Source organism: Agelaius phoeniceus, chromosome 5 (genome assembly GCF_051311805.1).
Source record: "Agelaius phoeniceus isolate bAgePho1 chromosome 5, bAgePho1.hap1, whole genome shotgun sequence".
Taxonomy (NCBI): domain Eukaryota; kingdom Metazoa; phylum Chordata; class Aves; order Passeriformes; family Icteridae; genus Agelaius; species Agelaius phoeniceus.
The window spans coordinates 15,302,812-15,316,460 of record NC_135269.1 but is presented as its reverse complement, the minus strand read 5'-3'; the positions used below and the strand labels follow the sequence as shown (position 1 = coordinate 15,316,460).

The window sequence follows — 13,649 nt, the reverse complement described above, 5'->3', positions numbered from 1 at the left end:
CCATCCAGCACGGGGCAGGGCATTTTGCTGGGACCAGGCTGAATTTGCAGTGCTGTGTTTCTTACCACTGCCATGGGTTATGTTTGCTCGCTTGTCTTGGCTCCTCTTGGCTCTCTTGCTGAGAGATAATTGGGAGCAGCAGATTGAGAGTTAGTAGTTTAAAGGATTTCCCAGAAATTCCATCTCCTCTGACACTGGCAAAATGGTGCTGTATATTCAGGATGTAATTAGCCCTGTGCACAGTGCCCTAGGTGGGAAATGGGCACTGTATAAGCCTGGGACCTGCCCTCCACTGCAGGGCAAAATTTACCTGTGCTGAAGACATCACAGAACCACACAATATTCTGAGCTGGAAGGGACCCACAAGGATCATTGTGTCTATCCTGATAAGTATCCTGCTGAATACTTACGTACAGACAGCCACATAGCTTTTTCCCAAATTCACCAGATGAAAGACAGAATTTTACCCCATCTTGGCTCCTTTGTCTACCAGCTCTAACCATACTTTGCAAGTTTGAGTGCTGTCCAAAAGTATTTCTAAGTGGAACAAAAATAAACATGCTTTTAAATATTTGATGTTGATACTTTAAGGGAGATTGACACATTTTGAAGAGGAAAGCAGCCTACAACACCTAAATTAAAAATAAATATTTATGTTCACATTTGTTCATCAGCTTTCCAAAATGTAAAAATATGTTTCATGTAGTTTTAAATAATGAAATGTGAAACAAATGAAAGATAAACTTTCTACAAGCTGAAAAGAAATAAGAAGACAAAGGCTTTGTTTATAGCTTAGACTTCAACAGTGCCCTTTGACAACCAATACAAATCTTAATTACAAATGGAATTATACATGTAAGAACTGCTCAAAACAAAGGAGTATTTTTTTTCTCTCTCTGGTTTTCTTTGTGATAGTTTTAATTAGCTCCAACTCTTTGAACAATCATAGTCCTTGACTGCTCCTCAGACACTGATGGAAGTTGTTAACTTCAAATGGCATCTCTAGGATTGCAGAAGTCTGGGTTCTCCTCTGAACAGTGTGCTCCCCATTGCTAAATTTATTCTTCTATATATCAGGATTCTGCATACATTCCACTTAATTCAGAAGTGAGCATTGTCCAGTAGCATTCCAGTGATTGACATTAGGACACAATAAATTGGATTAATAGGCTGCAGCACCCTACCCACCCTGGCAGAACTTTAATGGACTTCTCTAGTAAAGTAGGCAGCAACAGGGCAAATGTGTTTTGAAAAACAGCCCAGTTGAATTACATGGAAAAACAATCATTAGAAATAATGGCCACCCATACATGGCATTTTCCACATGTTAATCAGGAACTTGCCTTCAAAACAAATGGAGAGTGGAAAGGAAAAGTCAATTTGTGTCTTCCCAGCTTAACCTAATTTTTTTTTCACTTCCCTGTGGCCAACCATTTAAAAGAAAGTGCCTACCAGAAATGGATTTAGAGAATTCTCTTCCATCCCAGTGGAACAGCCTGATCCATGGGGGAAGCCCCAGTCCTGCATCACGATCCAGCCTTGCAGTGGGAAGAGGGGAGGGTGCCCTGAACCTGTGGGATCCATTAAAGGGAAGAGAGTCCCCATGACAGAACGCCCTTGCCACAGTGTCTGAGGCTGGGGGTTGAGGTGTCACAGCCAGATTTAGGTTTATAATAAAAGCTGTCATTTCAATCTAGTCCTGAGGGGAAGAGAAAGTTTGTGCCTGGGATCTGTGACTCACTGTGCTTGGCAGCACTGCAGCCTTCATTCATCAGAGCTGTGTGGTGCCTCTGCCTGCACATCCTCCCTGGGGCTGGAGGCATGGGCTGCTTGGGACAGAAGGGCACCTGCTGACTTCACAGGTTCAGGACATAAAGCTGGATATATTTTAGAGCTGGGAGGAAGAGGTGGAGTATTTTTCATGCCTTCCTCCACTGTGGAAAGTGTGTTAGTGAGGAATAGTGGGGAAATGCCTCAGAGAAATGTTGTGCAGAACTGCAATTTGGGCTAATTGCTTTTTAAATTTCAGCTTGTTTCAATAAGGAAAACTGAAAAATTACTTATTATTGGTCATTATTACAAATGGATTAGAACTGCTCCATTCTGTTTTTAAGTTTTTATTAAACATAAGCTGTGCCACAGAAGTTAAGTGAAATGACATGGAATACAGAGCCTAATCACTGGAACATAACCTGGTCTTTCAGAGATACTGATCATAGGCTCACAGAATGGTTTGGGTTGGAAAGGACCTTAAACAGCATCCAGCTCCACCTCCTGCCATGGGCAGGATCACCTTCCACTATCCCAGCTTGCTCAGAGCCCCATCCAGCCTGGCCTGAAACATTTCCAGGGCTGGGGCAAACTTTTGTTTATTGGTTGAATTTCAGACTGCTCATGCTGAGCCAGAGAACAATGTCACTCTGATCTCCAGTGGGATGGAAAGGAGCAGCTAACACAGAGATTTTACTGGGGGAGGGGGCAGATACCTTCTAACTCTGCCTTTCAAACTTCCTTTTCAAACAACAGTTCAGGATGCCATAGTAATTTAATAGTGGATGCCCTGCAAGAATTCCTGAAAGTCTCTTCCAATTTTTTTTTTATTCTGATACTCTCTCTATTGTCATTTCCTGCCTCTGAAGTCTAAAAAGAAGAAAATAATTGCAATTTTTAGCTATTGATTAAATGTTTTTTAACTATCAGTTAGACTATCAGATGTTTATTAACTACTGGATATATTGCAGTGGCATCCAGACACCATCTAGGAATCCAGGGTTTAGCAGTATAGGAAACCCAGGGAGAAGGAGACAGTCTTTTTCAAATTTAATTTGTATGCACTTGGTTCCTCAAGGTCTTCACAAGAGGAATATATAGTAAAGCAACAGAGAGTACTTGGGATAAATTGGATAAATGTGCCTATGTCCACTAGAAAGAAAAATTTCAGAATTTGCTTCTGAATAGAGTAAAACTAACTGTTGAAATAACACATACTCCTTTTGTTACTCTTATTAATATCTCTGGATTTTTTTTCAAGTTAGTAGAAAAATTATTCTGTTTAAAAAAATATCTGTGTCTGTGAAAATACATACTGGAAATGATTCTCATCTCATTTAAAATAGTACAGCTTGCTTTCTTTAACTAGATTATGGCTGATTTCTACCACTTAGGTATGCTTATTTTTAAGGGTTCTTATTTTTAGGATCCTTATTTTTAAAACCTGTTGAAGCAATATCACCCTGCCCCTTAACTTCAATGAGATCAGCCTGTCGCATGCCATGATCTCTGTAAGATTTTCAAGTTTTTGCCACTGTAAATGTCTTGTGTTTTTCCTTCCTATTAAAGCAAAGAACCGTGGGATTGCAATTCCAGTGGATTTGGACAGCCAGGTGAACACCTTGTTCATGAAGAGTCACTCCAACATGGTGCAGAGGGCAGCCATGGGCTGGAGGATGTCAGCCCGCACTGGACCTCGCTTCAAAGAAGCTCTTGGTGGGCCAGCCTGGGATTACAGGAACATCATAGAGAAACTGCAGGTACAGAAATAGCAAATGGCTTGGGCAGCAGTGGCACTGCAGGTATCTCACGTGTGCCAGATGTGGAAAACACCAGAGACAGACCCAGTGCAGTTTTAGTGCTGGATGAGAGGAGCCACTGCACTTCTGGGTGGGGATGGCTGAAAAGGCTCAGCTCTTCAAGATCAGAATTTGGCTCCTGCAGAAGTCAGAGAGGGGTAGGAGCTATCACAGAATGAGCTGAGCTGGAGGAGTCCCACAAGGATCATTGAGTCCAACCCCTGGCCCTGCACAGACCCCCCAACAATCCACCCTGAGCTTGTCCAAACACTTGGAGCTCTGTCCAAACACTCCTGGACCTCTGGCAGCCTTGGGGCCATGACCATTCCTGGGGAGCCTGTTCAGTGCCCCAGCACCCTCTGGGGGAAGAAACTTTTCCCTGATACCCACCCTGACCCTGCCCTGACACAGCTCCAGCCATTCCCCAGGTCCTGTCCCTGGTCACACAGAGCAGAGATCAGGGTCTGCCCCTCCTCTTCCCCTCGTGAGGAAGCTGCAGAACTGCTGTGAGCTCTGACCTCAGTCTACTCTTCTCCAGCTGAACAGACCAAGTGCCCTCAGCTGCTCCATGTGTGGCTTCCCCTCCAGGCCCTTCAGCATCTCCATGTCCCTCCTTTGAACACTTACATTGTGGTGCCCAAAACTGCACACAGTATTCAAATTGTGTTCTCCTTGAAGTTCTCCACAGAGCAGCATCTCCTTTCTGCCCTTTTTATGGCCACGTTTCTTGGCTACAGAGGAGATACTGGAGGCTTTAGGTCATGTTTGTGTCACTGGAGATTGCCATGAGATGGAGATCACCTTGTGCATGTAGAGCCTGAACAGCATCAGGGGTTTATGACCTGAGAAAACAGCAGGACCCAGACAAAAGGAGGTGCCCTAAACACCAAGGACACAACACCTGAGGTGACACATTAACTGTGTGTAGTGAGCCTTTTTTTTTCCAGCACACCATTATTCTTACTGTTGTCACAGGTTTTGTGAGCACTACTGCAGAGGAGAAATTTGAAAGAGAGTAACAATGGGCACCTTGTCCCCCTTGCCCTGCATGAGGAGTGGTGTGAAGAAAGGCTTGAGGAGGCTTTGCAGCCACCTGGGCTTCCCAGGACTCTTGCAGCTGGGCATCCCACTGGGCCAAGCAGTGCATCACACCAAACTGTGCGACTTCACAGCAGGTTGCTGTAGTTCTCCTGCAGTTATGGATGTTCTCCTGTCTCCCCAGGACGTGGTGTCCTCCTTGGAGCAGCAGTTCACACCCATGATGCAAGCTGAGTTCTCAGTGCTGGTTGATGTGCTGCACAGCCCAGAGCTCCTGTTCCCCGAGGGCAGCGATGCCAGAATAAGATGTGGCGCTTTCATGTCCAAGTAAGTGGTGGGCAGAGGGGCCTGGTTGCTTCTTTGGGAAAAAAGATGGCAGGGTTTTAGCTTTTTCAACAGCATTTACCTCTGGTTTTCAGCAGAGACTTAAGCATGCAGGTGACCAAGTTTACGGTTGAAAGCTTAAAGTGAGGTCTTTTGATCCATATTTTATATTTCTCAACAGTTTTGTTGTCTGGAGAGCATAGAGCGAGAGGGGTTGCTTGCCTTACTGCTAGAAATGGCTTGTTAAAATTGTGGCAGGCTCAGCCTACTTCTGTTTTCTCAATGGGCTACTTTGCTATTACATTTCACCAAATCTACAACAGAAACTTAAGATTTTCCATAGCAGAATTTTCAAGAATTCATAATGAAGCAGTGGGCTGCTCAAGGCTCGTGGGTTTTTTGTTAGAGTTTTTTTGGTACAGCAAATTGATATTTTTATTTTAAACTGCCAACAGCTCTTTGAAAATACATTTCACTGGGACCCCTATCTGGTCTTGAATTATTAGATGTTTTATTTGCAGTCTGTGCATTGGAATAGAGTCTTGCAAATTTTTTATTAGTCCTCAAGTGAGATGCCCTCCCCGCCCTTGAGAAACTATAATTTAAACAGAGATAACTTGGGGGAAATTAATGCATTTGGCAGCTCTCCTGATTCCTTGGATATTTGCATATTCTGCAGAAGTAGCATTATAACAATATGTTTTATATGTTTGGAAAAATTCAAAAAGTAAAAATTAAATTTTGATATTATTCCATCCCATGTCCTCTGTCTAAACTCCTGTTTGAAGCCAGCATCAAAATGCAAAAAAAACCCCCAAAACCTGTCCAAAGCCTTCAGATTTCCTCCCTTCCTATTTTCACAAACATTTCTCCAGCAATGTGTGAACCAGTGCAAGGACCCATGCACAGATCTGTTCTGCACAAAGACAGAAAGGCTGCTTCTGGTATCGGCTTCAGCTGACTGAAATCCAAACTCCTGTCACAGTCATAGCTGGAGACAGAAATGGACCTTGTTTTCTGGCTTGTCAAGTGGTTGTGTGAATGTAAACAACAAATATGTATCATCCAAATGTCTGTATTTCTGAAGGTTTCCATGTAAGGTTTTTTGGAAATCCTTTTGGCTGAATACCATTTGCTAATTATATCATAAATATATTATAACCATCATAGAAGTTGGAAGGTGTGAAGGTTGTAGCTTTTAAAGTTTGCAAGATGCATGGTGAACACTGGTTACCTTTAAATAACGGTTAAAATAAGTTACCTTTAAATAAAGAAAGGATGAAATAGCAAGTCTGGATCTTAAACTGTAAACCCTCAAAAAAAGTGGATGTAGAATTCTGTCTTCTGTATGGGCAGTAAGATATGCAAATTGACACCAAAATCTCCCAACACCTTGAAAGTCCCATTTCCTTTTTAATTATGATTTCTCTTGACCACTTTTATTTCCTTTCCTTGAGGAAAAATATAGTGATGGGCAATTTTTGCATAAAGCAATTGGCTTAGCAACAATGCGTAATGCTCTTTAAGTTTTAATATTTTACTTTCAGGTTGATTAATCACACAAAGAAGCTAATGGAGAAAGAAGAAAAGCTCTGCATTAAAATCCTCCAAACTTTACGAGAAATGCTTGACAAGAAAACCAACTTTGCAGAAGAGGTACTGCTTCCACTTTAATATTAAATATAGAACTAACAGCATGGTATTAACAACAGAATCTGACGTTATTTCAGTTTTGTGCATGTTTTAGAGATAACCTAGTGTCTTAGGAACAGTGTGGGGTAAGGTAGCAAGTTAGTTTGGAACAAAAGAAACTCTCTGCCTGACACAGTTCTGTATGAGGGACTTGATAAGAGTCAAGGCAAGCAAGATGAAATGAATTAGCAGTGGCAAGTATTAATATATATAATTATTATATATTGGATATTCTCTATTTCTGGAGATTAGTCTTAATTTGTCACACCTGACTTTACCATAAAATCAATGGAAATATAGGGATTTTAATTGCAATTGTACAGTTTTTCCCTGCTGCCTTTGGTGCCAGACTTTTGTACTCCACACGCTTTTTAATGCTCCCAAATGTGTGAAAGGAAATCTGCAATGTTTAGGCAGAGCTGCCAGTTTTGGGAAGAAGTGACATAGTCTGTACTCTGTAAGTGTCTAATTATTTCTTGCATTCCTCTCTCCCCTCATTGCCCAGTTTTCTCTTTCAAAACCAAGTCTTTCAAATGCCTCTTTTATTTTGTCTGTTCCTTTGGCTATCAGTAGGCAGATTCAGATGTAAATGTCCGCTGTCCCTGTTCTTTCTTAGCCTGATCCCAGTGTCTTTTGTGTAATTTCCTCTTATCCATATTTCTGGGTATTCCCCAAGCCCTTTCAGCATTATTCACTCTTAAATATGAATCATGGAGTTACCTAATTTCTCAGTGCTGACATCAGACCTGCCCTGTGCAAAAATAACCAGTGTAAGCAGAGGAAACCAACCCCATCTTCACCTCCTCCTCAAAGAAACTGTGGTTAAGCCTGGGCAGACAAATTCTTTTTTAATGTCATGAAGAGAATTGCACAGGGGAAAATTTTTGATTATTATTATTATTCAAATTATGAATTATAACATTGTAATGATTATTATTCAATCATGAAAATTATTATTCTTCTCGATCATTATTCATATTTATTCTAATAGCATTCTGGGTGCATAACACCATTGCATCACATGGGAAAAAGAATTTGCTTTTGTAACTGACCTTTGCCAAACCTCTCTAAAAGAATTACATAGACCCACCATAAGTTAACTTCATCTCAGGACTACAGGGGAGGAAAAAACACAACACTTTTAATGTAGGACTTGAAACAAGCAAGAAGATTTGCTTGTTTTAGTTTCTCCTTCTACTCTGCTTTGGCTGCTGATAAAGGGAGACAGAGATAAGGGAGGCAATTCCCATCAGAGGCAATGTGCTCCATAGGTCTGTAAGGGCTCTGCTTTTCAGGAGTGGGTAAAGGAGGTATATTCCCAAATCCCTCATGGGACCTCCACCATCTTGGGGGTGCATGGTGGGTGGAAAAGCTCTTTCTGAACAGAATTTCTCCCCCATGCTTCCTCTGTAGTCCCATTGGTTTTACACTGAGGAATGTGATGAATCAGTGCAAACAAATATGTGAATAAACAAGCTTGGATATGCTTTACAAGTGCTTCTCTGGCTTGCTACTCTTATGAGTCATTGTTCAATGCCATGGACTAAAGAACAGTAAAAATAGCACAATGAATGGCCTCGTGTGCGTGTTTCCCATCTTTTTTTGGGCTGTGATCTCACTGCCTGCAAAGTTATTCAACTATGGCATGCAGATATTAAAAAATATAAAAATAGTAGTAAATACATAATGGTCATAACCAGAACAAAGCTACAGGGGGATGTGGGGCATCTTGACAGGAAGCCTGAGTTTGCTAATCACCCATCAAATTGTATTTTCTGTGATAAACCTGACAGAAATGGTCAACCTCCATTTTCTGCAGGCTTTCCTACAGTGAGAAAGAAGGATGAAATAATGAAATAAAATTTCCTCCTGTCTCTTCACATTAATGCCCACCACTGAGCACCTTCTACTGTCTTTGTCCTTCATTTGACCACTGGAAGGTAGCCTATGTCATTTGCTGAAGGAAGGGGAGGCAAAATAGGAGTAGGAGCTTATTCCACTGATTTTATACCTATTTCTGCATCCACTATATCAACTCTATTGTTGCACCTCCCCTTGGTGGTGAGTTTCAGGTCTCTGGTGCTCTCCTGTCTCCATATCCTTGGATTTCTTGGCAGTCAGCCTCTGAGGCAGCACTCACTTGTGCCTTGTCTTGCTTAGCACCACGGCATCTAATTGTGCTGGGAATCAAAGTTTAATTTCAGTAGTTTGATTTAAGGTATATAAATGAGACATAAAACCTCCTGGCCATTGACTGGCTTTCATAAGTAATTGTGGGTGATTATTGCAATCTCTTGGGAGTTCTGCATTGAGTCCTAGCCCTGTTTGTATTGATTAGGTCACCAACTGGAGTGAAACCTGATCTACAGCCCCTCTCTTCCAGAACAGTGTTAGAACACTTGGGGAAAGCAGGGTGTGGGGAGCTCACATTGCCTCTGTTCAGAGATAGCTACTGCAGTATCTAAATGTATTTATCTAAAGCTTGCTTCAGACTGACTATTTGAGAAGAAAAGCAGGAGGGATAGAAAGGACTGTGCTTGCACTAGATGTGCCCCTTCTCTATTTGGGGTTTAGAATCACTGGCAATTTTTATACCCATTTTGCAAAACCAGAAGGATCTTGGACTGGGATTTTTGAATTTATTTAGGCATATCTTTTTGTGTTTCACCGTAGTGCTTGATATCAGTTTAATTTCTGTGTGAATGTTGCCTCTAGACCTATTTATACACCTCAGTCTAAATCTGAGTAACATTTCCAAAAGCACCTGAGACATGTAGACTGACGTGTGCTCACTTTGCAAATGACTGGAGCAGTTTCAAATCTTAGCATTACCTTGCTGCCCTGCTTAAAGTGTCTGTCCATACAACAGAGCTGCTGGGCCAGGAAGGGTGGTCCAGCATCTTCAGAGAGGGTTCAGAAGCTTCAATTAAATTGTTAAACTCTTGATCTAATGGTGCTCATGTGGACTTCTTGCCTGACTCCAGCTGCTGGCATGGCTATGCCTTGGGTAGGGACAACCTGCTGATCTCCCAGCTGTTCATAAATCAGGTCAGCACCTCTGGGGGAAAAATATCCTCTCTGTTACATGTGTATATTACATCTGATCAGATGTGCTAGTGGATGGGAGGGTGTTACAGAATGTGGCAGAATCCAGGGCTGTGTGTCTCTCCCTAAGGCAGCTCCTTTGAGAACACTACTGTAAATGAATGGAACCCTTCAGGAAGGGGTGCCTGTGCTGCAGAGCTCACACTTTATACTCTTCCTTCCTCTTTTAGGTGTTGAACTTCAGTATAAATAATTGAAAACTGCATTTTTAAGTGTCAGTAGAACAAAGACTCTGTAAGCTGCTTAATTGTCAGAAATAAGTAGTTGAGCTTTTTGCCTTTTTTGGAAAAAACTCATGAAAAATGTTGGGTTTTCTCTTAGACATTTGTACTAGTTCATGATTTAAAATCATAGAAGTGGCCTTTTGTTTTGCAGGTTTAATGTTTCTGCATTCAACTTTAGATTGCTTCAGACTAACCTTAGATGAAATGTAAGCTGTCCTCTCCCCTTTGTTTGCAGGAACACCACCAAATATACATGTGAAAGAAATGGTACATCTTTGGTGGAAATAAAAATGTATTTCATTCCTGTAAGATGTGGTTCCACATATGGCCACTGCTGGCTCTGGTCATTTTGTGCCAGAAGAGCTGAATCTTTTCATGTGGAGCTGTTGACAAAACTCCAGTGAGTTTGTCAAAAGCAGCTGTGCCAGTTTATTGTTGTATTGATCTACCAGGCACGCTGAAGCCAGTGGGAGATGCAGGTCTTTTTCTGTTGGGGTAAATGGCCTCAATGAGTTTTAGAAGCCAGGAGATTTTGGGAGCCACTACAGGGTCCCAGCATTGCAGCTCATTGAATCACAGACATTCTCGACTTAAACGGCATTCTATTCTATAGCCTCATCTTTTCAAGATGATTTGACTTATTTGCATTTGCAAATTAGGCAGCCTTCAGATAAACAGCATTTGTAGGTGAAAAAAAAACAGAGGAGGAAGAAGAGAATAATTCTGAAAATGTGTTGCTTGCTGAATGTATCATACCTCAAAAGAATGCTTCTTTTAAATGGGAGAATGGGGTCCAAATTCCTTTATTTGTGTTACTACTCACATTTTGGGTTAGTGGCACTGCAGCATTTTGAAGAATTACATTTAATTTTTCCCTGTTTCTGCTGTCAGTTTTATTTGTGCTGATGTATAAAAATACCTGGCCTGTTTTTCCCTGTTGTCAACAGGCCATTCTTCTCACTAAGCTCAGTGTGCCTGCAAGGTGAGAGGGGGTCAGAAACACCACAGAACATGCATGCTCACTGCTGTTTGTACTGAATTTTTTTAAAAATCACTTATCTCTTTTAGCTGACAAAGGACACTTGCAGGGTCCTGCACTCACTCCTTAGGAAACCAGCTCACAGGGAGGGACTGGAGGTGCATGAAGAATGTTTGGTTATCTCAGCAGTGCCAGCCTGATTGTGGACCAGCATTTCTGGTATGGGCAAAAAACTGCTGTTGTGGCCTTGTCATGGGAGTTAAATGATGAGTGAAAATTCAAAGACAATGGGACAAACCCCTCAGTCTTGGAGATGCTTTGTGTGAAGGCAGTGATCAGCTGCAGAACCAAAGCCTCCAGGAATTCATTGCAGAACAAGATTCAAGCTTTGCTCTTGCCCTGAATCATCTGAGCCAGTAATTGCAGTGGCAGGAGCACCAGAGCTTTCAGATATGCAAGACTAAACACTGGATGTGGTCAGAACCTGAAAGTGTGGTAATTTCTCATTAGACCCACGCACTGACATTTTACAAAAGAGAGAAAAATCTACAGAAAAACAAATGAGCACAGTTTCACTTTTCCCCCTCTAGGCTTCAAGCTGAGATAATTAAGCAAAGGGACACCAGGAGGCATGTGATGGTGATGGTGTTTGTTCTAGCCAGGTGTTGTCAGCCACAGTGCTCAGACCCTCAGGCCATCAGCCACTGTTGTGTTGTTATTGCTGCACATTTCTGGGGCTGTGACAGGCAGCATCAACCAGAATATTCTGAATTAGCATCTCTCATCCTTGGGGTACCCCTTTTCCCTCCTGTGATGTGCATTGCTCTGGGCTGAAAGGACAATGCTGCTGGACAGCCCCCAGATATTCTCCAGGATTTTTGATCACGTCCATTTGTTGCCAATGCAAAAACCTGGGAGAACTGGGTATATGAAAAGTGTGACTTATTTTTAAGGGGATTTTTTTTTTCTGAAAGTAACAGGCCCTAGAGATTTGCTCCAGCTTTGGACTGTCACCTGCTTGTGTCACCCTCAGAAGCCTGTTGAGAGCCACTGTGCTTGGGCCAGTTGTGAGGCACCTACAGGGGTCTGTGCCAGGGGTGGTTTCAGGCAGAATGCATTGCCCTTGTTGAGCTGGACAAGAACTTGAAACTCAGAGTCATGTATCAAGGACAGGTAATTCAGGAGGCAGCCCTCCTGACACCCTACAAAGTTCAGGTCCTGATCTAGTGAAAGGCAGGAGCAGTTTAATCTGCTGCAGGGGCAGTGAGCACAGGCCTAATGACATTGCAGTCATGATTTTGCCCTCTCTTTAATATGCATAACTGTTAACTCACCACGAGGCAAATAAAGGATCTCCAGAGACCTAAAGGTACTTCTGTCTCAGGTGATAGTTCAGTGAGCAGTGGTGCTCGCTACTCTCTGGTACTTACTCTTTTTTGTTTCAAAACCTTGGTTATTTTTCCTTTGTTTGTTTGTTCTTCAAATCACAAACAAATCTAATGGCAGGATGCCCAGGCTGTAAAAACACATGGCCGTTAACACATTTCATCCAAAAGATTGTAGTCTCTCAGCAGCTCATATTTATCAAATTTTAAGATTACTGTATGTTGTTATCCAGTTTTCTTTCAGAAATATTAAGCCCCAAATCCTGATTGATAAATTATTTTGGAACTTGTATCATCTGCCCTTCTCACATACATCATCTCTCCTCTAAAGGAGCATCTGATGCTGTAAAATATTTTTTGTAGCTACTGATTAAAACATCATCAAGCAAACCAATAAAACTGGAGTAGCTTGTTCCTTACTCTGAACTTCCAATGACCAATTTCTGCTATGGAATTTGCCCTTTACACAGTGTATGGGACATAGAAGGTTTGCCCTTCTTATTTCACATTAACACCTTCCTATGGATGTGATTTTAAGAAGAGCAAACCAGCATGAAAATCTTAACTGGCTGCAAACTGTCTGACATCCTTCTCTATTGATATTGCTATTCATTAAAAACAAATAAAAAAGAATGCAAGAGAAGAGAGCTGTTTAATAAATGAAACTGTTAGAACTCTGAGGATGATTCATCTCACCTTACTCAGGTACAATATTCATTGACTGATAAGGATTCTTTTTGTAAACAACAGCAACTAGATTTTCTAGTTCTTCTGAATACAGGTGAAGCGAATTTCACTAAAGACTTCAGTACATCTGGAAGTTAAATTCCAGGTTCATCATAGCTCTTTGAATCAAATTCTACATCATGAAGATATCAGGATCAAGGTTTTCTCCCTGATTTGTTTTATTTCTATATTTTAAATTATAAATAAAACAGATTTTTAGGAATTTAGTGGAAGGTTCTAGCAGACCTTAGATTGGCAAGGACTAGGTAAATGACCAAAGATATGTTATAGGTAAATATATAAAATGAGTCAACAGTTTTATCACATGGTTCATGTCTCCAGGTATGTGGAATTTTGTGTGAGGATAGATTCATAAATAGAAATATTTATTTTAGGTTATTTATTTCTATTTCTTCTCTTTCTCTTTTAGCTCCATGGTGGAGTTATATTAATAAGATAAATATTAGAATGTTGATTTGGTGTCTTAGCATATTGTTTTGGTTTTAATGGAGTAGATGGTCTTGTTTAGAATGATATGTGTTAATGCTCTCAGTGTTACTTAACAGGAATAAAAATTCCCATGGCCACCCTAATTTTAGTGATTGGT

At 41.3% G+C, this 13,649-nt stretch overlaps 1 protein-coding gene across 5 annotated transcripts in view; it reads left to right on the top strand.

The window, feature by feature from the left end:
- ITPR2 (inositol 1,4,5-trisphosphate receptor type 2) overlaps window positions 1-13,649 on the top strand; it is a 244,723-nt gene that overhangs the window by 124,978 nt on the left and 106,096 nt on the right. For all 5 annotated transcript variants that reach the window (XM_077178364.1, XM_054631153.2, XM_077178365.1 and 2 more), the window contains 3 exons: window positions 3,340-3,530; window positions 4,792-4,934; window positions 6,479-6,587. In XM_077178364.1, coding sequence (XP_077034479.1) covers window positions 3,340-3,530; window positions 4,792-4,934; window positions 6,479-6,587 — 443 coding nt within the window. The remainder of the gene's footprint in view (window positions 1-3,339; window positions 3,531-4,791; window positions 4,935-6,478; window positions 6,588-13,649) is intronic.